The sequence below is a fragment of the Nelumbo nucifera genome, chromosome 1 (genome assembly GCF_055504915.1).
Source record: "Nelumbo nucifera cultivar China Antique chromosome 1, China Antique-T2T, whole genome shotgun sequence".
In the NCBI taxonomy this organism is placed as follows: domain Eukaryota; kingdom Viridiplantae; phylum Streptophyta; class Magnoliopsida; order Proteales; family Nelumbonaceae; genus Nelumbo; species Nelumbo nucifera.
In genome coordinates, this window is record NC_142649.1 from 157,315,654 (window position 1) to 157,341,593 (window position 25,940).

At 36.1% G+C, this 25,940-nt stretch overlaps 1 protein-coding gene, 1 long non-coding RNA gene and 2 other non-coding genes across 4 annotated transcripts; 3 read left to right on the forward strand and 1 right to left on the reverse strand.

Moving 5' to 3' along the window:
- Positions 1 to 236: 236 nt before the first annotated feature.
- Positions 237 to 11,275, forward strand: LOC148804037 (uncharacterized). Its single transcript, XR_016080478.1, has 2 exons — positions 237 to 7,764; positions 10,538 to 11,275. It is a non-coding gene; the product is annotated as an uncharacterized LOC148804037 (long non-coding RNA).
- A 2,339-nt stretch (positions 11,276 to 13,614) lies between these two features.
- On the reverse strand, positions 13,615 to 15,682 carry LOC104602802 (eisosome protein). Its single transcript, XM_010266621.3, has 4 exons — positions 15,482 to 15,682; positions 15,258 to 15,346; positions 14,037 to 15,168; positions 13,615 to 13,956 (listed from the first exon to the last, which is right to left on the reverse strand). Exons 1-4 carry the CDS (start codon positions 15,563 to 15,565, stop codon positions 13,849 to 13,851), a joined length of 1,413 nt encoding a protein of 470 aa, XP_010264923.1. The 5' UTR covers positions 15,566 to 15,682; the 3' UTR covers positions 13,615 to 13,848.
- Positions 15,683 to 25,014: 9,332 nt separating this feature from the next.
- Positions 25,015 to 25,095, forward strand: TRNAL-AAG (transfer RNA leucine (anticodon AAG)). The gene has a single exon. It is a non-coding gene; the product is annotated as a tRNA-Leu (tRNA).
- A 183-nt stretch (positions 25,096 to 25,278) lies between these two features.
- Positions 25,279 to 25,359, forward strand: TRNAL-AAG (transfer RNA leucine (anticodon AAG)). The gene has a single exon. It is a non-coding gene; the product is annotated as a tRNA-Leu (tRNA).
- The last annotated feature ends 581 nt before the right edge of the window (positions 25,360 to 25,940 follow it).

A 25,940-nucleotide genomic window follows, 5' to 3' on the forward strand; every position in this document is an offset into this window, starting at 1 on the left:
ATATCTATACGTTTCCAAAGCATTTCTCGGTAGTCTCTTACAATTACCTTTCCGATACACCGAAGCTTCATTTCTGCAGGTACACTAAAAGTGGCACATTTGAAAGTTTAGGCCTTAAAAGTGACATTACTCCAAAGTACATTTGCAATTTAACAAAAAAATCATACCAACTTATGTAGATCAATGAATATCCAAATTCATTCATTTGGACAAGAATGGAGATTTTATATGTGGAATTGGCAAAGAGCCTGGCAGTAGGGAAGTTCCCGGCAGATGAGGAGCAGAAGGAATTTGCAAAAGCAAGAGCTACAGCTGGGGAGCTTCTCCACTATACTCTTCTTCCCCAAGCATTCTTCTTCTAGGCCGATCAAGTATCCTTTCTGAGTAGAGAGGGATATTGATCCCTTGATCACCTTTGTTATAGCCCTATAGGACCAAAACCCAAGCAATTAAATAGGTTGAAATTTATAGGTCTACAATCTCAGTAGGAAAAGGAAGTTAGAACTTAGAAGTAATCTAGTGGGACGAGAGAGCGCAGAACAGAGGAGGTAAGCAGTGAACAGAACAGTCAATTTGCAATTGATTGCACGGTCGGTGGCCTCTAAAAGTACCAAAAGAGAGTTTTTGTTGTTCCTTTTGCATTTGTGTCATTTGAGTAGTGATGGCATTAACTATTAACAGTTTCCCTTCGACTTCAATTCCCCTCAACCTATCGTAAAAGAATAATGATCTCAGAGTTTTACCCTCTGGGTTGGAGAAGTTCATGAAGCTCCTCAAGTTGCAATCCTTCAGGTTCAGACAGCACGAAGCCCATCACCAATCTTTTCTTGTTACAATACCTGGACATCTCTAACAAGGAGCAATGCCATGAATGGTACCTTCCCATTTGATTTTCCACCTCTCCTTTGTCTCAAATTCTCATATATCCCAAATAAATCACACTAGTTTTAATACCAAAGGTACCCCTGCATTTTCCATTTATTTAATCCTTCTAAGCTTCGACCATCTTAAGCAACATGGATTCCCAACAATACTTCTACAGTCTATTCTTCCATCGGAAATTGTCAACCCAAAATGCATAAATGCATGTAAGAAACATGTACAGGATAGCCAGCCATTGACCTCATGCATAGATTGTGGGCCACCTCTTAGAAGGGCCATAAACCATTTTGATCCATGATTGATCCCTGCTAACCAATACGGTCAACACCAGTTGCCCTGTCCATTCATCACGGAGCTTTTGGTGTTGATTGAAGGGGCTCAGATGATTGGTAGCGGCACCAGAGTCCAACAATCTTAACGCTGCTTTACCACAGTATTATTGCTTTTAATATATCGGCAGTCCTCTTCAACCTCTGTCATTCCCGACCAAAAAAACCATCGAACAGCTCTGCAACTGCAAGAATTCTCCGTTCAGATTCTAAAGGTAACGTTCCAATTACTGTTATTTGCTGTTATAGATTTCGTCCTCCGTTACCTTAGAATCGGGTGATGTGATGCACATTTGCTTTCTCTTCCATAACAGAAGAGAAGGAAGACAAAACTAATGAGTTCGTTAGCAACACATTTCTCTGCGTTTATCTTTCTCTTCCCGATAGGAATTCGTCGCCTCCTATGTTCCTTCTCTCTCTATCTCAGAAACCCATCTCTCTACAGGTCCAAAACATGGTATTCATCGGAACCTAGATGGAAAAACATCGATTTGTACTTCCTCCTCATTGCCCTACCCATTGCCTCATTTTCCTGGATTTTCTTGTTCTTGACTTTTTCCGGTCACCCCACGTACCGATTCACTTTCTTCAATCAAGCAGCAGTGACTCTGATCTTCTGGGTCTTCATAATTTTGGTAATTCTGCGAGAAAATTTCGACCCTTTTCTCATAAATGAGGGTATGTTATTCATTTTCGCCGGAATTGCGTTTCTTATTGAGTATTCCTTCGTGGGTAAGGGATTTACAGGTCTCGGGAGCCATGTTTATGAATTGTTAGCTGGGTTGACGCTTGTCTGTGCTGCTGCTTGCTTTTATCTATCGTTCAGACCAACGGCCTTCTTCGCAGAGGTGGTGCTATCCTCGGGTCTTATTTTCAAAGGGACATGGGTGTTGCAAGCTGGGCTGTCTTTATACACGGATACATTTTCCTTGAAGGGATGCCATAAGATTTCGTTGTCTCGGTCTCTTGACAAGATCAACGAACAGTGTGATCTCGAAGAGGATAGCTTGAGGGGGGTGGCTCTGATGGATCTCTTGTTTGCCTGGCATGCAGTCTTAGTCTTGGTCATGAGTTTCACGTTGTTTGGTGTCCTATCTTGCAATAGAAACTTGAGATGTGGGGAAGGCGCTGCTCCGTCATTGGCAGATATTGATTCAGAGAGCATGCTCAGGCGCCCACTTCCAGAGTTTGAGGTCGAGTGAGAATTGTTTGTCTTTGTTTTCTTGTATTGTGATATAAAAAGGTGGATATTGAATAGAAACTATCAGTTTGAGTTATCAAAGTTCACTTGTTCTCTACAGGTGGGCAGTGATAGTGTTAACTTCTTCCCGTTACTTGATAATAATATAAGTTTTGTTTTCTTACTTCCCCTTGTCAATATTTGTAAGCTTCTGTTAGTTGTATTTAACTTTTAATTTGTAAGCTTCTGTTAGCTACATTTAACGTTTGATTGATTCCCAGAGAACTCAATACCATAGCAGACAAGTGTTTATAGGCAAGATTTGTATAGCAATGATGTAATGCCCTGAAATTTTTGTGGGCTCGTTAGTCTTTTTGCTTGTATAATCTCTTTATTAATATTACATCTTGTTATTTCTCTCAAAAAAAAAAATCTCTTGATTAAAAGTTGTTGAAGGATGATGGTCATGCTACCATGAATTTTTTTAGGATTGATTTATGGTACATCAACTACTATAATGACAGTACTACATTCAATGATGAAGTCACACATTGGTACCAAATGTCTCCAACATGTTGTAATTGTCAGTTACTACAAAGTGCAGCCTTTTTCTTGAGACTTGAGAACCTTTAGTTGTTCTCATTGTTATATTTGTGTACCAGTAGTTCTAGCCCTGAATATGATCTTAACATCTATCTGCACAATAGTTCCACTAGTTCTGAAAGCCATCAAAATGACTTCTTAAGGGCAGTTCATGCAGTGATTCGTTATAGAGCATAGTTATATTGCTAGATTAGATCTTGCAGATTCTAACCCTGTCATGGACCCTTATCCCAGTTCTGGTGGAGATTTTAACCTTTTCTGCGAGATTTTGACCTTGCCTACCTTGGCACATCCTTCAGTGCTATGATACACCACTAATAGGATATGATTCTCCTGCATCTCACAGAACATACTGGAGATTAAGACCTCACCCATTCAATTGTTGATCCAGAGGACATTCTATGATATTTTGATACTTAAGTTTTTGGGAGTTCTGATCCAAGTCAAGAGTACCTATGTTTTTCAACACAAGTGGGATTTACTAAGACATTATGTCAAGGCATGCTTGCATTTGTCCATGTTTCCAAAATACTAGAGAATCCTGTAGGATTTGTTCTTTCCCATAAACCAATATTTCCATGTAAAGATTACCCATTACTCAAATTCAATAGATAGGATCCTCACTTGTTACAATACAGAATGACATTGTACATGAAGCATGAGCTATATTGATCACATCTTTGCAGTTTATGGCATATATTATGAGATATTATCTCTAATGATTTATTTCAAGCAAGTTTATAATAAACAAAGGATTATCTGGATGAGATAACAAACATAATGATCATATCAAAGACATGCAAGCAATACCTAAGGACAAAAGATAAAGTCACAAATAAAGTTTTGACTGGATAGAAGAGTGAGGTCATCATGTCTGACATGTTAATGCAACTTGATTGAATAAAGTGTAGATTACAGTTACATGCCCTTTCTTCATCAGTATCTACATGCATATATATGCTATTGAAGCATGATAATGTTTGTTTAGGTTTTCTGGGCTCTAACTATATCACTCAATTCAAAAGGACTTATCTCATTATTTGTGCTGGCTGCATGGATTTTTTTTTTGTTTTGGTCACGCTCTATCAAGGACCATATTTTGTTAAAGTTGAGTCCTAAGACCTGTTTTAGCATATACACTTCTTTTTCCTCAACTTGTAAAGCTTTCTCTAGATGCTCAAAGGGAAAAACCAGTAAAAAAAACGTTGGAAACTTTGGCTTCTGCAAAACCTCTCTCCCTTAGATGGAATTTCCTTCTTCCATTTCCTCTACAAATGAATTAACCTTCCTAGCACTTTCATTGCATTGTTGCTGGGAATTGAACAATTTGTAGGGTTTTCCCAATTATTCTCAATGGATTAGGCATGTTTTCTAGAAACCTAAAAAGAGTTTGGAGCTTCTTGAGTTCTTGTTGTTGTTGGCAAGATCAGCCACAGATTGTTTTAGGTCCTCTCTGACTATTTGGTGAAGCAATATCTGAGACTTCATATCTTATAAGATTTGATATCTCCTTATCTTATAAGATTTGATGCTCTTATGCTCTATGTTGATGTATTGGCATGAGTTTCAGCCCAACAATGCCTACCACATGGAAAACCAGTTCTTTCTTCTTGGCATTGTTTAAACTAAAAATATTTAAATTGTAATAACTTGTCTTACTTGGAGAAAAGTCCAATTCTAGGTGGCTATATAGTTAATATGGGCTGGGACCAAACATGTGGCAATGTGGCCCTATGTCTTCCTGGGTCATTCCCTCACCTAATTGAAACAGAAGAATCATCAAGATAAGAGATCCTAGGTGATCCATTTTGCTTCTCACTTTGGGCAATTAGCAGTAATTTTCCTATGGACTTCTGCGTATCTGTTTCTTGTAGCTTGGCAAGGAAATTTTTCAGCATTGGTAAAGGATCCCTAGATGCAACACTCATGGTGTCCTAGTCCTGCATCTCATGCCACTTTAAGAGAAAAATACCATGTTCTACCTTATTCTGTAGGTTGCTAAAGAAAGATCCTTTTCATGCATGATATAAAGATTAGCTGATCTCTCTTTAGGTTTGCCAACTATTTGGAGCATAGTGGATAAAATAGGTGACTTGTGAGCATTTGCAGTAAGTGGGTTCTCTGCAACAAGAAAAGTGAGACCATTTTTTGTATTGCAGTTTGTGTGGACTCAAATAACCATGATGGGTAAGCATGAATACTATCAAGAACATAAGTTTCTCTGTATTTGATGGGTAAATGGTATTCACGAGTAAAACAAGAATTGTTTTGGAAACTGACAACGTTGAGAGGAATTTGAACAGCTATTTTCCCAATGATGGAGCTGAAAGGCATGGTGACTTGGTGAACACCTAGCACAAACATCTCTTATGGAAAGTGAATGAGAAGCCTCAAACTGCATTCTTCTGCAGGCGAAATTGCACCAACTTTGCTATGCATTTGACATCTAGCTTTGTGGCTCCTCAATGTGCATGAGTGGATTGACAAATAGATTGGTGAATGGTGATGATTGGTTTTACTTGATGGAGAATCCAGTACCAAGTTACCAACCACTAGAAAGAGTTCAACAGCAGTGCAGCACCCTCCAATATACTAACTCATTACTCGGTTTTTATGTCAATTACCCAAGCATTTAATAGTACTCATTAGAACATCAGAGCATTTGCGGAGTCTGCTTGGCAATAAGAACAATGTTAAGCTCCTTCTAGCTTAAACTTCAGTGCAACAGAAACGGATTGAGTGCAATGAACTATAACTGGGTTTGGTTTGGTCAACCCCGTGTTTGATGAAAATTGAAAAACCCATGAGTCCATGACCGTGAAGCTATTGTTAGTAGCTTTTCCAAAGCGGCTCAATCAACGCTGAACGCTGAAGCCCTCTCAAACGGGCTCTAAACCAACCAAGGTGAGAAGTGTGCGCCACTCAAACTGAGTGAGTGAAAGCAACAACATTTTTTTTTTCAAATAATCGTTGGAAAATGGATTCTGCTTCTAAATTTCATATTTCTGCATAAAGCCATAAAGGATAGCCCTCTTGATTCATGCACTTAACAAATGTATTCTGTTGCAATGGGTATAAACATGAATTACAAAATTGGATCAACTAACAGATTGGCTCTGTTATTAAGTTCTTTGGCTGGTTGTAGTGGAGCTAACCCCTTGGTTGTGCTTAGTGCGTTCTGCTCCGTCTGGATTGGTCGTCCTAATTTCTAAAATAGCTATACTACATTACTACCCCATGTAAAATAAGCACTTTTTCCCCTAAATACTAGGAAGTTGAATAAACACTTATTTTAACAATAAGCACCCAAACTGGGGCTAGCTTGATTTGGATTTTGGACACATAATGGGGCATGGGCAGTACACTAATGCTGTTGGAACTGTGTATTTGTTCTAAATGTGATTATGTGACCCATTTACAACAATGGCCATGAATAACCTACAAGCTCACAGGACCCCTTTAAGCCCATTAAGATCCAAACAATCACAGATGGATGGAGGATTGGGCTCCACTTTGGAGAACTTGAAATCCAATCTCCGAGAGCCCGCCCCGTTTTAGGCTTTCAGCTTTGATTTGCGTTGCGTCAACTCATCACAGGGGTAGACCGGAGTGACGGGTCAAGCCATCGTATTCGTGTCCAGCTCGGCTGTCGGTGCTCCCGTCGAGCTATTTTCATATTTGTATTTTTGTAGCAGAAAATATCAACGTAATTAACTTTGGTAATCTTAGCCGTAAGATCTGGACTATCAAATTCCCATGGGACCCACTATTTTAAGCACATACAAGACGTGCCGTTGAATCGAAACCATCAGATCGAAATGTCTGTCAACGCGTACTTTAGCAAGCACTCATTTTTTTTTATTTTATTCTTTATTAAATAATTAATTCAAGCTCCCACGCCTCCATCAATCAACAATCGATCAATTATAAGTAGCGTCAGCCGCGCTAGTTGTCTGGTTTCGATTCCGTTTCTTCTTTCTTGTCTCCTGTCCTGGGTTAAAGAAGTTGAGAGCATCCACTTTTCAATATTTTATTTGTTTTATCTACGTTTCGAGGTTGACGCTTCCGTTGATTTCAACAAAACCGTCTTTATATGTATCCTTCTGTTGTGAGTCGGTCGGAAACTCTCTTTTAAATGCTTGCCTTTTTTTGGAATCATTTGTTTCGGTGTCAGGCGTGTTCTGATTCAATCCCCAAACTGTTTCTCCCCGTATCGATCGTCGAGGTGTCTGTTGAGATAGGTGGGGATAAGTTCCAAGTTGGTTGGCAACCTCAATTCGATTCAATCCGCAATCCTGTTTGAATTACGCATTGGTGCCGTTGAAGGATTTTGGAAATTTGTCGTGAATTGAACGAACCATGGAAGATTTGAGAGCAAGGGTTCCTGAATTCTGGGTTTTCTTTTATTGGGTGGGATGGATTTTTTGATGGATTACCGAAGGGTGATAAGGTTTCCATTGATCCCTTGGCGCCTATTCTCTTTTTGCTCGAGGTGATGCTTCAATTCAGCTGCCACTCTTGGATTCTGCGGTGAAATATTGATATGGAAATTGCGAACCCTAATTTCTGCAAAAATAAGCCCTCGAGGACGGTAGGGTCCCAGAACGTAGTAGGTAGTGCTGATAGGAAAGAGGACAATGAGTCTACCCTTTTGCTACCGTGTCGAAGAGGTGCAATGTCGAAAAAGCCCAAGAAGAAGACAGGGCGGAAGGTCCAATGGAATGATAAAAATGGTAACAAGCTCGTGGAAGTTTTGGAATTCGAACCAAGGTAATCATTTTCATGGTACATTATTTTGACTCCATTTCTTGGATAGCAAAAAGTAATTATGATGTTTCTGTTTCAGGTTTTTTGACTTTTAGCTATAACCAATTTATTTTATTTGTATGCCTTTACTTCGAATTTCGAAATTTTATCATATTTCCACTGTTCATGAGATCTTGTGATTAACTGATTATACACCCACACTTGAATTTTGTTTAAGAGAGCTTGGTCAAGTAGATTTGGCTTTGGCTGTATGGAATTTCATGACAGTAATAAACAACGATGCATCTTAAATGCTTAAAATTTGAAAACTTGTTATATTGAAAGGTTAGTTGGAATGTTGGATCAAGTCTTGGGAGCATCAAGCTTTTGGAGAATGAAACGTGATGATGGTTGGTTTTTAAAATCTCATCCTGTCGTCCTTGCTGCTGCTACTATGAATCTATGACATAATTTGATTACCAAGGTTATTGCAGTATTTTTCTTTTTCTTTTTTTTTTTTGGTCGAAATAAGGAAAATGCACTAAACAAGGCATGGTGTAGTGCCGTCTTGCATATTCTTAAAGAGGATTCTAGACTTCTAGTTGTACCCTCATTGACTTGACTATCCCAACTTTTGAAATCCATACTATGGCCAAGGTTGGCAATATAGTCAGCAGCTTGGTTTCCCTATTTATGTTGTTGAATTTCACCCCCCCCCCCCCCCCATTGAATTAAAAGATTAAGTTTTCAGCATCATCAATTACATTCGTCCATGGAGGTTTAACTTTGACTTTTCCTATTAGGCATTATATGACCAATACTTCAATCTCCATATTGAAGTAACCTCAGTTGTGTCATTTTTTGTATATTCCAATGCAGCTCTCGCCATACGGCAAGGTGCTTTATGCTAGACCTAATTAGTGGGTTAGTGGGGTTAATGACAGCTTTCGCCCTCTGGCACCTGGAGGCGCGCCTCCAGGCGTATGCCTCCCACGCCTTTTAAAACACTGGCAATAATTTTATAACTCGAAACCTACCAGAGAGCTATCATCATGATGAGCATCCATGGCTATGCAAATTGTCCAGTTTCATATCCCCATTTCTGCTTCTGCTGCTGCTGCCTCTGTACTATGTAGTTCTTCTGTTGTTGTTGCATATACACTTCTTTTTCCTCAACTTGTAAAGCTTTCTCTAGATGCTCAAAGGGAAAAACCAGTAAAAAAAACGTTGGAAACTTTGGCTTCTGCAAAACCTCTCTCCCTTAGATGGAATTTCCTTCTTCCATTTCCTCTACAAATGAATTAACCTTCCTAGCACTTTCATTGCATTGTTGCTGGGAATTGAACAATTTGTAGGGTTTTCCCAATTATTCTCAATGGATTAGGCATGTTTTCTAGAAACCTGAAAAGAGTTTGGAGCTTCTTGAGTTCTTGTTGTTGTTGGCAAGATCAGCCACAGATTGTTTTAGGTCCTCTCTGACTATTTGGTGAAACAATATCTGAGACTTCATATCTTATAAGATTTGATGTTCTTATGCTCTATGTTGATGTATTGGCATGAGTTTCAGCCCAACAATGCCTACCACATGGAAAACCAGTTCTTTCTTCTTGGCATTGTTTAAACTAAAAATATTTAAATTGTAATAACTTGTCTTACTTGGAGAAAAGTCCAATTCTAGGTGGCTATATAGTTAATATGGGCTGGGACCAAACATGTGGCAATGTGGCCCTATGTCTTCTTGGGTCATTCCTCCACCTGATTGAAACAGAAGAATCATCAAGATAAGAGATCCTAGGTGATCCATTTTGCTTCTCACTTTGGGCAATTAGCAGTGATTTTCCTATGGACTTCTGCGTATCTGTTTCTTGTAGCTTGGCAAGGAAATTTTTCAGCATGGGTAAAGGATCCCTAGATGCAATTTGGGATTCAAAGAAATTCTGACCAGTGGTCAGAATCATTTGTGGATTGCTCACAGCTATAGTGGCTGAGCCTAACAAGACAGCAATAATGACAAAGAAGTATACTTGGGCATAGACTTGGAAGCCTCCTATTTGCCAATATAAATGTTGGCCTATGGATATATCACATAACCCGTTTAGGGTGTCCATGAAACCTGGCAGAGCAAGCGTAATTAGTTACCAATGAGATCATGTTCTTCCTGCCAACCTATATCCAAATTCTTGTTCCTATCAAGTTTGATTTTTGTTCTGGTTTATTTGTTTTCCTAAAGAATCATCCACTCAAATTTAACTATGGAAGAAAGATCGCAGTTCATGGTAAATCTCATTGTTGTTGATCTCTATTTAGCAATTTCCCCAATAAACAACATGGTAAAGGTGTATCTCTATTTCTTGTGGTGGATCAAGTTCTATAAAAGTATTCTTTTGTCCTTCCTAAAATTTTTGTCTTACACTATGTTATTTAAGGTTCCAACATTTGATAAATCCTTATTAGACACAGTTAATTTCTTGTTTTCTTGGTTCAATGCAGAAAAGCTGGAAATACATGCATGTCTTGTTTGGTGGAACAAGAGTCTGAGCCAGATCGTGGCCTTCATAGAACTGGAACTTAGGTCTATATGGATTAATTTTAATCATCAAAATGCATGACTATGGTTCTGCCTTGAGTTATTTAATCTTTATGATCTTACTTTGCTTAAAATTATCTGGAGCCCAACCTTTGTTGGTTTTGCTGCCACAAATTTCAAAATAGGAAAATTATCCTGATGGAGTTATTTCTTTGCACCTCATTTTTATTTTATCCTAATCCCATTCATGTCTTGTATTTTTAATTTCAGTGATACAAGTGACTCAGATGATGAAGACTCAGATTCTTGTATGTGTAAGATAATGTAAATCACATCCAATAAGTGATTTATTGGAATAATAGAATCACCACCATGATGTTGCATGTTCATTGTTTATGGCTCACCTACATCAAGGGATCATAAGCCTTTCATTCTCCTTTTCAAGCATTATCTTTATTTATTGCACCAGAGAGAAGGTTGTTTCTATTGTGAAATTGGTGCTTATGTGGTCAAGCATATCAGCAGATTCCGTATGTATAATTTGACCTTGAAATGGAAGCAGCTACGAGCCTATGACAAGGTGTAAACCTATGATGTACAATACATTAGATGATTTAAATACATGTAGTCTTCACATTCCAGCAAAATACCATGTTTAATGATGCAGCAGCTTCTATTCTATTCACTCGTCTATGGCCTTGGGAGAGGTGGATTTGTATGGACCTAAGCTTGGCAATTTTTTGCACAAAGAGACCGCCTTTAGACTCTAAAGTCTAAACCCACATTCACAAGCTTGTCAGCAGGAGATTTATCATTACACCAATTGATGGATGGCTCCTTGCACAACTTTTCTTTCTCCTCTGGTTCTTTTGGAATCACCAAGAAGTCCTCTGTAATGAAGTAGTGCTCCATTGTATCATGCAATACATATTTGTACAGGTGTATTTCTAGAATGTTGAACAATTTTCTGTAATTTCACTTTCATCCAGTCAATCCTTATTTCTCAGCAGGTTTTAAATTGTCTTGGTCTTTATGAATTTGACCACTAATGCTCAGTTTGGAAAGAGTACAAATACAAATATGTACAGTACAAATTATACATACAAAATGCAAACCTTTGCGCTCCACATATTTGTATGTGTACTCCTTCCAAACTGAGCCTAAACGAATATATAGTGATGCAATAATCTCAAGGACTGCCAATGGGCGTCTAGTTTGAACAGTAAAATTTCTTTTTTTTTTTTGAAAGGAGAAGCAAATTTTCATTAACAAAGAAAAGATGAGCAAGGGAGAGGTTCCCTTCTACAAAGGCTTCAAACACCGCAACCAGAAACTAAAACAGCAGAGTTACAAAACAAAACAAAGTCATCGTTTGACCACTTGAGGCCCATGCTAGCCCATTTCACCAACAGCCTTTCCTCCTTACCGCATAACTTCTCGATTGGTAAGGCTTGATTTTGAAAGGTTCTACCATTTCTATCTTTCCAAACAGACCAGCATACACAGGTAGTCAGGCATCATGTTCCACACAACTTTGCCTCACTCTGACAGATCCCGGGTTTCAACGTCTGGCCGCTCCACCCAAACTACACCAAACAGAGTAATGATGTGGGACCAATTTTTTTTCCTCCGCCGCACCACAAAAGACAGCAATAGTTAACAATAACCACGCCTCTGGAGTCTGGACTGCAGGACATCAATGGTTTGTAACCTTCCTTTTAGCGCCAGCCACAAGAAAAAGATTACCAATCCAAAACGAAGGCACCTACTTATGAATCTGGATTAGCAGACAGGCTTGTGAACATCTTACAGATTTCTCCCCTAACCAGCCACATATGCCAATCATCTAACAGTTGCAGCATGTTTGACAAAGACTCAATATTCCAATCTGGTTCCAGACTTGCATGCCACCAGGGATTCATAGCAGTCATTGACCTTGGCCAGATTTACCAGCTGCCAGAGAATCTTGGAAAAGCTCAACTGAGAGAAGAAGAAGAACCACACCAATTATCCTTCCATTACAGTAATTCTTCCCTATTTCTAAGTTTAAAACTGACCTGGTTGAAGAAGCCTTCTCTCTTCTACACGGTTCCTTTCCAGAGACTAGTGTCATAGGGCTCCTGAGCAGCATTTGAACAGTTTGATATTTGGCACGCTTTGACCTAAAATTCAAAGGGTATACCAGTCTTCTAATGACTATTTTATTCCAATCATCTAACAGTTGCAGCATGTTTGACAAAGACTCAATATTCCAATCTGGTTCCAGACTTGCATGCCACCAGGGATTCATAGCAGTCACTGACCTTGGCCAGATTTACCAGCTGCCAGAGAATAGATGCTTGGAAAAGCTCAACTGAGAGAAGAAGAAGAACCACACCAATTATCCTTCCAGAACAGTAATTCTTCCCTATTTCTAAGTTTAAAACTGACCTGGTTGAAGAAGCCCTCTCTCTTCTGCACGGTTCCTTTCCAGAGACTAGTGCCATAGGGCTCCTGAGCAGCATTTGTTTCCAGCATTTGAACAGTTTGATATTTGGCACGCTTTGACCTAAAATTCAAAGGGTACAGTCTTCTAATGACTAGTTTATTCTTCGCCTTTGCAATCATTGTGTTAACATATGTAGCTTTGAGTATTTACTCTGAACATTTTAGTATTCTAACAGTAAGCATTCTGAGTGATTCCCATGAACAATTCTATCAACCCCATTCTACCCAGGTTCCCATGAACAATTCTTCTTTTCTTTGAATTCTCTGCTCTAATTAGAAAAATGTGAAATTCAGCAAATCAAAAATGGTGAAAAGGTCAAAAGGGGCTTATGATTCAGTGAGTGTACTCGCACTACTAGGAAGCCTGAACAGATCGAGTTATATAACACCCACCACCTTATATTTCTATTGATTTTGCCGATATACCAGTTGTTTTTCAGTTTTTGATTTGAAAAACAAAATTGTACACATTGGAAAAACCACCTTATGTTTCCTACTTTTCCTCAACATCTTTTGCTCAGAATTCATCCCTGGCTCAAAACAATGATGATGATTGATATGCGCGTTCTTTTGAAATCAAGTCCAACGGTTGCCCTGCTTCAAAACCACCAATAAACAGAGCTTCACCCAATATGCAGGGGACAGATCATATTTCCTTTGCAGCAGAAAGAACAAACCAATAACAAAAATCATTGAGAATGAAAATAAACGACAAAAGGAATTTCTTCTTTTATTACTATTATATCTTAAAACCAATAACAAATAATAACACAGAGCTTCACCCAATATGCAGGGGACAGATCATATTTCCTTTGCAGCAGAAAGAACAAACCAATAACAAAAATCATTGAGAATGAAAATAAACGACAAAAGGAATTTCTTCTTTTATTACTATTATATCTTAAAACCAATAACAAATAATAACACAACCAAATCATAAATCCTTTGCAGTACCGAAAACAAACAACATCCTTCTTTTTTTTATGAATAAACAACATCCTTCACACACTCCCCACCAACCCTCATTATCTCCATACACAGAAATATCCTTCACACACAGAAACCTCACTCCATGACCATCCCATACTTCCTGTCTAGAACACTTTAGGAGGATAACTTGAATACGCTTCAGCTGAACCTGTGTTCAAAGCTCTCTCCAACCTTGTCTCAAATGGAGTAGAGTGCCAGTTCACTCTCTTATCCTGCAATGTACAAAAAACTTCATATCAGTTACAGCCATTATCTAGTCTTGAAACATTCATGTATCTCACTTCAAAGATACCTCTCTGTATTTGCTGGTTGTATTTGGTATTCCTTTACAAGAAGAGCCTGAGCTGGAATCCATGGCCTGGCCTGTATGATTCCAGTAACTCCCAACAGTGCCTAAAATGGGCATATCTTCTGGGCTACGACTTGGCGACCTTCTTGGAGATGACGATGCTGACAACTGTTTGAGCTCCTCCATGGTTAATGCACCTAAAATTGGTCGATCTTCATAACTTCTTGGTGAATTTGATCGTTGTGAAATGCTTTTCTCAGATTGCTCAGAGCGGACAACATCGTTGCTGGTTTTGGTGATGGGTGTGGTTCCGGATGACCCCAACCAGTTAGAAAGGCTGGCATCAACTGCGATTTCGTGTTTAGGTGGCTTTGAATGATTGAAATTTGAGTTTGGTTTGAGAGGCAATGGTTTGAAAGTAGGTTCTGAGCTGAAGGGTATTTCTGGTTCTTTTTCAAAATTAATATTCTCCTTCGTCTGATGCTGCTTTAATGGTGGCGCTGTTCTTGCCTTAACAGCTTTCCACTGAGTGAGATTTTCAACTGGATTCAGTACGGAATTAACATACTGGCTCCTGTCTCGAGTGTTTTGGGTCGGCCGAAGTGTCTTGAGCTCCCGACCAGGTGAACCACAGGTCGGCATAGGGCTGTTAACCTCCTTCTCGAATGGTGGAGTTGGGCAAGTATGATTCCGAGATTCCATCGGCAACGAGAAAAATGACTCGGAAGATTCTTCTACAGGTACTCCTCGGACATCGTCTTCCTCATCATCGTTATAGTCTTCGTCGTCGTCGTCGTCATCCAGATCGCTTTCATCAGATTCTATTCCATCAGCTTCATCGTCGCTGTCCCTGCAATTCTGGTATCTGTGGTTTGAAGGGTAAGATCCCAAGCTGGAAGTGACTGAATCATCTTCTGAGACCGACGATTGCTTGGATTTCCCTGTTTCTTCTCCTTCTTCTTCTTCTTCTTCTTCTTCTTCTTCTTCTTCTTTGTTTCCATTTTCTTTCTTGTCATCGCTCTCTGATGCATAATTTACAGTTTCATGTGTTACAACCTCCTCATAGGTTTTCACGTTCAAATCAAAGGTAACTTTCTTTCTGGTACTCAAGCTCAATTGCTCCTCGGGTTTACCTCTACAAAGACAGATGCTGTAAGATGACTACAGAAAAATTAAAAAAAAAATCCAAAAAAAAAACTAAATTGAAATCGGTAACAGACTGACCCCAATTCTGAAACAGAGCTAATGGGTTTTGATGCAATGTCCTGCATTAAAGAGACAGTCGGTTGCAAGGGTTCGTAAATTCCATGTCTCTGCAACAAAATTCAAGACCCCACGAGATAACTTTGCTTAACCGACAAGATTAATGAACTAATAAAATCAAAAGACGTTATAATAAAAACCGAAAAATTACAGAGCTGAGAGAGAGAGAGAGAGAGAAAGATTACTTGGTCTCCAGGAAGAACTCTCTTCGCCGGCCTGCGGCGTTTTCGATCCTTTTTAGTACCAAAACAAGCAAGAAAGCACCCCATTAGAGAGATCTCTGCTTGACTTCGGAGACGTTGAAATTCCCTAGTGAGGAAGATCGGTTAAAGGGTCTTCATGGTGAGAGAGAAAGAGAGAGAAGCCGAACAAGAAAGCTAAAAGAGGAAGACAAAACGGTCAAGAAGATATCAGGGTTTGGGATAGGGATAGGGATTTTGAAAATATGACCGTTGGGAATTACAATGATTGGACTTAATGAACAAGACAAGTGAACAAGCTGTGTCTGTATGTAATCGTAATATCGCATTTTGTTTTGCTTTGGGGAGCGTCGGAGCGAAGTTATTGTCCACGTGTCATGTTACGATGATGGGGATCCAATTGATGAGGAGATTAAATGGGCCCCATTTGAACGACTGACTGGCCCAGATCGATGAAATGAAAATCGTGAGGAATCGACTGTCACTGACGAGCCCAGATCCAGATTGATGATGATCCATGAATTTGAATCGTGTGAAAAAGAAAAGGAGAAGGGCCTGTTAGTTTCTAGTTCGGACGGGTTCCCCGTTAAACGCGCCCCACTGCCTCTTACTGTCTTACACTGTTACACATTCAACCGTGCATGCGAGGCCGCGTGTCGAGCACGGGATTTATTTATAAGTAAAATTGAAGATGGAGTAATATGACATTTCTAATTAAGTAGTGTTCATCTAAATTTAATTCAAGTGTTATTTTTTGGGGTTGTCTAGTTTATTCAATTATAATTTAAGTTGTACTTTAATGAGAGTGGTCAATTTTTTATTCTCTAGATAAATTTAAAAAAGATTTTTTTTATTAATTATTATTGTATTATTTCTAGGTAAAATTATAAAAAAAGCATTCGCTTAAAACAATTCTATAAACCACCCTTCTGTTTTGACCCTAACAAAAGCCTATCCTATAGTTTTGAGAAAAAAGTGCAAATACCACATTTCCATTGGCTTTTCAATAACAAAGGCATTGAATTCTTATTATTGTTAATGCATTATTATAAATAATTTAAAGTTTCAACCTTATCCTTTACTAATTTATTTTTTCCTATAACTTTCAAAAAATAAGGTAAAAAGGCTGAAGTGGAATAAAATTAATGCATTATATTACATCAACATTTTTATTTTTGGAATGCTAACGAAAGGAAGGCATTTGCATCTTTTTTCAATATAATAGGGGAGGTTTTGTTAAGATCAAAACACTGGGGATCTTCATAGGATTGTTAGAAAACCCAAAGAGGTTTTTATAATTTTCCTTATTTTTAAATGGAATTTAAATTGATTTTAAAATAATTAAACTATATTTAAAATTAACATTTTTTATTAATTTTTAAAATTAGTACAATTTGAATTTATTTAAGTATATTAAGTTTTTATTAAATTTAAATTCCATATGGAATTTATATAAATTTTTATTTTTAGTGGAACTTACGTTGGTTTTAAATTAATAAAATTTAGGGCAAATTTCTTAAACTACCCTTATGATTTAGCTAATTGACTAACTCTACCCTTATTGTTTACGTATTGTCTTAAAATTGTTCTTACTATTTCTAACAATTGACATTGTCGTTAAGTGCTAATGGAAAAAACAAAATGTCCAATTGGCCCTCCATTATTCCTCAAATTTTTAAAATAAAACCCAAAGAAAGTAGATCATTGCTCCATCTTCGTCTCCGTTTTCTGTCTCCATCTCTGACTTCACTTCCATTTCCGTCTCCATCTCTACCTCTGGCATTGTATCGTGCCAGTTATGCATATTGACACGATACGATATCGTATTGGTGTGTATCGCATCGTACCGATCGATACGAACCATTACGCATTGATACAAATGGATATGCGCACAACTCCAATATTAAAAATGCAAGTGACACGATTCAAACCCAAGTTTAAACGCTAAGTGCTTAGCATCTTAAGGCATTAAGTCACTCTCTAACTTGTGATTATAAGTGAAACATAATTACTTTTATTATCTTAATTGTAATCATGCAATCTAAAGAAATGCCATATTAAATATTAATATGTTCAACAATTTTAACTTTAAATTAAATAAAATAATATTTATAATTATAAATGAAATAAAAATTCTACCAATTTTATATTTATATCAAAAATTGATTTTTCACTCTCAATAAATTTATAAAAATAAAAATATTAATAATAGAATAATTATTTTAGTACTTAAAATTCATACATTTGTACATACATACATACATAGATACATATATATAATATTATTTATAAAAATTAAATAACATATTTATTATTTATAAAAATTAAAAATTTTGTTTACAAAATATTCAAACATATAATATTATATTGAATATATCAAATACACTAATTTAAATTTATATAAAAATGATTTCTTATTTCAGAAAATTTATTGAAATAAAAATGTTAATAATAGAATACTTATTTTAGTAATTAAAAATTATGAATTTGTGTATGATATGTATTTTAAAAATTTCAATATATAGGTATGAAATATTTTAAGTTAAGATTATATATTTTATAAATTATCAACTGATATTTTAAATTACATTTTATAATAAGTTTATTATTTACAAAAAGAAATATATTGTTTATCAAACATTTCAAAATTTAATATTTAATTGACTTTTTTCATTAATGTTAAAAAGTAAAAAAATAGTAAAATAAAAAATAATTGATATAGTAATTAAAATATAATAATTGTATATGTTTTATTTCTTGGACTTAAATAGAATATAACATAATAATATTTTTATGCATGTGTTAATTTGTAAAGATCTATATAATATGTCTTGGACTCTTGATTGATGGGTTATCAACAAAATTGTATGATATCTATACATAGTAAAATAAAAAATAATTGATATAGTAATTAAAATATAATAATTGTATATGTTTTATTTCTTGGACTTAAATAGAATATAACATAATAATGTTTTTATGCATGTGTTAATTTGTAAAGATCTATATAAAATGTCTTGGACTCTTGATTGATGGGTTATCAACAAAATTGTATGATATCTATACATTCCATTATATTTATTGTAATATATTTCTTTATATACACCATTAAAATATACATTTCTTATGTATTTATACTTTGTTTGTGGTTATTTTGATCTTAATTAAAGTTAGTATAATTGATGTATTTATGAAATTTGTATGTATTTTTCTAGTGTATCCATGTATTTTCATATCTTTCGTCCATATACATGTGTTTCCAAAGCATATACGTATTCGTATCACAAATTAAAAAGTGGCATAGTGGCTTAAGATACTAAGCGCTTAGCATTTAAACTTGGGTTCGAATTGTGTTAGTTGCATTTTTAATATTGGAATTGTGCGCATATCCATTTGCATGACACACATCAGCCCGTATCAGTCGATATGATGTGATATGCATCGATACAGCATCATGTCATGCCAATACGCACAATTGGCACAACACAATGCCAGTCGTAGTGTATCCAATATCGTTCACTAATGATACCGATGCAATATGCCCCGTATCAAACATCGTATCAAGATTTTTATCCTTGGTCCTCACACCCACCCATCATTTATTAATTCATGACACACTGAATTGAAGGGTGACTTCAAAAAACTTGTAGAGAAAATGAGCAATACCGAAATGTTTTGAATATTTGATGTTAGCTAGTTTCCACCGAAAACGGTTTACTAATGTTGGCTGATTTCAAAACTTCACCAGAGAGAGAGATACTGAAAACACCGCAGCACCGGAAAAGGTTTTAACGATAGATCAATATCGGTAAAAAAGGATATTATTGTCATTTTCTTAAAATATAACAGTCACGTGGTGTGTCACGTAAATGAATTGTGATGGAACCCTAACGTTAGGGGAGTACTTAGTCAATTGTCAGAAAACTTAGGGGGTACTTCAAGACAATATATAAACAGTAAGGGTAAAGTTGGTCAATTAGTTAAACCATAAGGGTAGTTTGATTATAAAACTAATAATTGTTTGATAATTTTGTATTAGTTTTATATTAATTTTAAATTGATATTAGTTTTTTATTTATATTATTCCTTTTATTAATTAAATTCTTTTTATTATATTAATAAAAATATTTTTATCAATAACAATAATTAATAATTATTTTATTTTATTTAAGTAACTTACTAAATTATTTCTATTATGGTTGATTAATTTTATTATTTTCAAATGGAATATAAATGAATTATAATTTTGAAAGGAAGTATATTATTTAGCATAATAATATATCATATTGATATCTAAATTTTAATATAATTAATCTTTACTAATAATTACATTTTAATGCAAATATAACTTGTGTGTGTGTGTGTGTGTGTGTGTGTGTGTGTGTGCAATTGAAATGAATATTAGTGGCATGAGTTATTGAAGGAGAGAGTTAATAGTATAATTAATGAGGAGAGATTATTAAAAGAATAAATAGAAAAGATGTGTGTGTGATAGAGAGAGAGAGAGGTTGGAGAGAGTTAATGATGTATTAATGAGGAGTGTTAAAAGTCTTAAAGGTGATTGGTCACTTGAATTATTTTGTTCAATTTTACAATTATAAAGTTAAAAATAAACCAAAAAAAAAAGATAAATAACTTTAAGAATAAACCACAAAATAGAAAAGTGTCAACTTGGCACATTCCCTTTTAGTGTATATATAAAGATTAATGGTATGACATTAGAAACCCTAATACCCCCTCTTTATATATAGATTAGTGGAACCCATTTGATGTAAGGGCTTTAATAAAAAGATATATTGATAAGAGCACAATTGTTTCATATTTGATTTTTTAAAATAATTAATAATTATTTATATTCTATATACTAATTTTAATAATTTTCTATAATATAAAAATAACAATAATTAATTTCAGCTAGGATTGTTCATCAAACCGATGAAACCAATTAGCCCAACCCAACTTGATCCGAGCTAGCCAGATTTCTAGTATTTTTGATTGGCTTTGGTTCAGTAAACATCGAACCGAAACCGAACCGACAGTTTGGTTAATTGATTTTTCAGTTCGGTTTCGGTCGGTTTTTTTGGTTGGTTCGTTTTTTTTTTTGCTCATCCCTATTTCTTAGTCTAAAATATTTTATATCATAAATGTAATTTTTTTAATTTTTAATAATCCCACTACATTTTTTTTTAAGTTCAAATCTTTTGAACCAACTGACCAAACCAAAAATCAACCTAAACCAATACAACCCAAGTTGGCTGGTTTTCACTAGTGGTTAGTCGGTTTCGGGTGACAAACTCCCCAACCTAACTAGGTTGATTTGGGCGGTGTTCGGCACCGTGTTCACTCGGTTTTGGTCCTGTCCACGGGATGAAGACCCATTCGGTTTGCCACACCCCAATATAGCGTGGACCGGTCCCATCCACACCCCAATATAGCGTCAACAGAAAACTTGTGGATGCGCCTCCTCCACAGTTTATTTTTGATCCCATGCTTCTCGAGTCTCTCCGAAACCTATTGTTTGTTTCACATTACCGTTGGATCAAAACCCTATTTTTGATCCCATGCTTCAATTGTTTAAAATATTATTTTTAATATTTTTGTCAATAAAATATTAATTATTTTACTTAATTTTTTAATTTTTATATTTTTAATGTTTTTATAAATAAAATAATATTTTTAAATATTTAAAATATATTTTTAATCTTTTATTTATTTTACTATTGTTTTATAAAAAATTAATATTTATTGGTTAATATTAATTCATTGATGCATTGTTCAAAATATTTTTCATATAAAATGTAAAAATTAGATATTTATGATTAACTGTGTATATCATTCATAAAATGTATATGAGATATATGGAATCAAAAAAGTGTGGTGTGGACTGGTCCACACCACGCTAAAGAACACCATTGTGAGTGTGGACTCATCCAGGCCACACAATTTATCCACATTTAGAACAGTTGTGGACTGTATAGTATGGTGTGGATTGGTTCCTGCCACAAGGTGTGGTGTGGACCAGACCACACCCACCAATTTCTCATCCACACTACAGAACACCCCCTTGGTTGCCGAAATGGCTTACAACAAAACCAAATTAACCTATGAACACTCTTAATATCAGCTAAACTAATAGTCTAACTAATAAATAGCAATAGATTAATCTTCAATAATTATTGAAAATTTATAGCAAAAATAAAAAATTATTGAAATAAATTTATAATGAAAATACAGTAAATAACTAATAAAATACAATAAATACTAAAAATATATTAAATTAGTCAGTAAATAGTGTAATCTCAAATAATAGTTTAGTCTAATAAATATCAATCAATAAATTATAAAAAATACCTAATTACTAAAAATAAATTTATAACAAAAAATACAATAAATTAAATTTTAAAAGTTAAATAACAACATTTTTATCTCTAATAATTATTAAAAATATTTTTTGTTAAATAACAAAAAATAGATTTATACATAATTATTGAAAATATACTTATCAAAAATATAATAAATAATTACTAAAATACAATAAATATTAATTTTAGTATATATAAATATATATTAAGACTGTAAAATTAGTACTAATAAATATCAATTTTTTGAAAGTTACTTTCTAGAATTATTAATTGATATAAGTGAAATTAGTTATTTACAATATTATTTAGTTATTTAAATAATATCATTTATTTAAAATTTAAAATATTAATTATTTATTAAATTTAATAATCCATAAAATTATAATTTATACTATTATTACATAGTTTTTTAAAATATTAAATTATTATTAATTTGAACATTATGAGATCTATTATAATTATTTTTCTATTTGTAAGAAATTTTTTGAATTTATTACATAATTTCATTATCTTAACTATTTAAGATTTAATTATGTTAAATATTTCGTTATTTAAAATATTTAATTATTTAAAATCTATTGTTATTTGAATTTTCTTTATTTTAAAATTTTTACATAATATTAAATATTGTATTATATTATTATTTAGCTCTGTTTAAAGTATCGACACAAGATGTCCCATAGCGGGTGTACTATATCATATCGATAAGGTGCCAAAATATATTTTTTTAAGGATAACTCCAAAACCTCTTATTTTATACATTAAACCATGTTTAACCCTCCCCCCTTTCCATATTTTTGAAAAAAAAAAAAGAAAGTTGTGCACATGGTACAAAGTACCGATACATCAGTAGCTTCCGTCATATTAGAATGTATCAATACATTAAGATTTTATGATATCATCGGCTACACTAAGGCTGAATAAAAGTGGCAACCAAAAGGCCCCTTTCTCTGAGTTTAGGGTTAAGAGTTAAAGGAAACTAACATGCCCTAAAGTATAGATTAGCGCCCTATGCTTTGGGGTTATTGACACCTATGCACCCAAACTTTCACTTGCGATAAAAACCCCTGAATTTTCATACTCTAACACTTTGCCCCTCATTAACTGAATTGACGAAAGAAATTAATTTACTAAAATGCCCTTTCAAGATTTATATGGGCAAGAGTACTAAATTTCAAAATGACGAAACAAGGACAGGGCAAAGTACATTATCTCTTTCTCGCCCACCTTGGGTGAGTAAGAAGAAGAAGAAAAGAACTATGTAAAAGAAAGAGTAGAATGGTTATACAAAATAAGGAAATGGGATCTGTAAAAACATTAAACAAAAAGAAGACAATCCCAACAAAACATTATGATTAAACCACCACCTTGCTTTTAGCCCTAATAACACGCATACACCCACCACTTATCGTTCCAGGCCGCCTAAGACCAAGATTGAAGGCCCAATGTCAATCAGAATTGAGGATTGAAAGCTCCGGTGCAAAATGGTTTTGTAACACTGCATTTTCCCAATCAGGTTTAGGTGAAAGACTTGGCAAAGAACATGGGATTTGGGTGGGTGATGGTTAGGTTGGGTTGGGTTAGAGTTAAGTTCTGGTGGGTTGCAGCTCAACCCACATTAACCTGTCCAAAACCACCCAATTGCCACCCTTGCTATGTTCATTCAAAACAAGCATCAAAAAGAAGATTCTCTATTTCACCTTGAATTGGGGGTTTTAATCTGTTAGTTTAAGAGGGAAAACCTGAAAATATATATATATATATATATATATATATATATATATATATATATATATATATATATATATATATGTATGACTTTGTTTGAGAGTGGTAATTTGCATTTAGTAAGTGTTATTGTCAAGGATGGCCGAGGGTAATATCGTAAATCTGCTTCTTTAGTCAAGGTTGATGTGTCTAACTTGAGAGCAAGAGATCACATGTCAGAGGCCCCATGTGTTATCCCAGGGGCGAAGACTCCGACAGTCAAGTTAATCAAGCGTGTATGAAGGGTTGGTTGAGGTTCAGAGTGAGAGCTCAGACGAGATCACTCGAGAGCAAGAGAGCTAAAGAGTAGGGACACCCCTATTTATACTTGACCTTGCCTTGGGAGTGGTTGGCAATGAGCGGTCAAGATTGCATCCAGCCGAGGCCACATGGCGCCAGCCTGAGCCTTGCCACATGTGCCTACATCATTTGCCCCCCACTCTCGAGGTCGTAATGGACGAGGTCCGATGGAGGGTTGATCAGAGACCTCGGCTTGGACTGAAGAGAGTGCAATGATATCACTAGGAGGCGTTGGATGGCACGTCAAGCAAGGACCTCGGCTTGGTTGAAGAGAGTGTCGTCTAGAAGCGCGGAGGCGTCAGCCTCGGCTACGGGAGCTCCCCTTGGTCGACCAGTAGCAGTTGCTTTGTAGTTGACTCTGCCTCTTAGGAGGATCATGGAGGGTCGAGGGTGCGGAGTCGTGCCTTGTACAGGCGTGAGGCGTTCGTGTTCTCCGGTCGTGCCCTTCATGGGTGCAATTGTGGATCCGTACGTAGGACGGGCGTCAGCGTCGACTGATCGTGACTGTACATGAGACAGGCGATCGGGTTGCCCGGGTTGGATCGCTTTAGACCTAGGGTTGACAGGCGAACCAGCTGGCTCACTCAACATCGTTTTGTATTCCCGAGGTCGACGACACGTGGCACGCGTCGATTCAGGCTGTCAGGCTGGCTACTCCGCGGCCATTGGATCAAAGTGATCTAAGCCATTCATTCTTCTTTAAATAGAGTCGTTGGTTGAGGCGATCGCTACCGTTTGCTTGCTTCTGCTCAAGTCTTCAGAGACCTCGACCACCTTCTAGTCGATCCCTTACCCTTCTTCTTCGACTTAGACTACTAGGTGAAGGACTTCTCCCATAGACATGTCGTACTCTTACTCTGGTCCTGAATGCTACGAGCTTTTTGACCTTTCAAACGCTAGCACACCCATTCTTCCAAGTCCAATAGTGAGAGTTTTAGCAATGGGTCCGAGGACTCGCCTCAGAGGCCCGAGGTCAAGACACTAAGAGAGAGAACTGCTCCTGGAGGCCACCCAACGATGTTTGTTTAAGTCCATTTGAAAACTTGTGTATTTTTAAGTTGATTCAAGAAGCTACAAAATATAGCCTATGTTGAGATGGCCGAGTTGGTCTAAGGCGCCAGATTAAGGTTCTGGTCCGAAAGGGCGTGGGTTCAAATCCCACTCTCAACAACAAAAAATAACCTTAGGATTTTGTTTTTATTTACTTGCTAAAATGGCTCATCAACTTTTAAAGTCATATAATAGATTTAGAGATTAAAATTTTTGGGCCCAAGCCGAACCTCTACACAGAAGTTAGGCCCAACTCCCAATCCTGAAAATTTCTAAATCGGGCTGCACTAAGATATAGCCAATGTTGAGATGGCCGAGTTGGTCTAAGGCGCCAGATTAAGGTTCTGGTCCGAAAGGGCGTGGGTTCGAATCCCACTCTCAACAATAAAAAGGTAACCTTAAGAATTTGCTTTTATTTACTTGCTAAAATGGCTCAACTTTTAAAGTCATAATAGATTTAGAGATTAAAATTTTTGGGCCCAACCCCAAGCCGAACCTCTACACAGAAGTTAGGCCCAACTCCCAAGCCTGAAAATTTCCAAATCGGGCTGGACTAAGATAGAAATGATCACCCCTACATAAAACCCTACCTTCCTTGTTTCTTTTTTTTAGATCTGACTAAGGTTCCAAGGTAAATAATCTAAACTAACTCCTACCAGAAAGAGTGCTATGAGCGAGCCAATCCACTGCTTGACTCCTCCCGAAATGCATGGCGGAAGGTGACGATAGAGCTAAAACATGATGAAACGTTGACGCACTCATTCATGATGGAAACTAAATTCCACGGAACCTTCGTTTTTCTTCTCAGACAATCGACGACGAGCTTTGAATAGCCTTTAAGAATGATTAGGGAATCCTTTTAATTTAGCGCTAAGTTAATGGCTTCTCAAACAACCTAAGCCTTGAAATCAATAATATAAGCTTTGAAATCAAGAACTGAACCCAAATGGTTCCAAGCAACACCC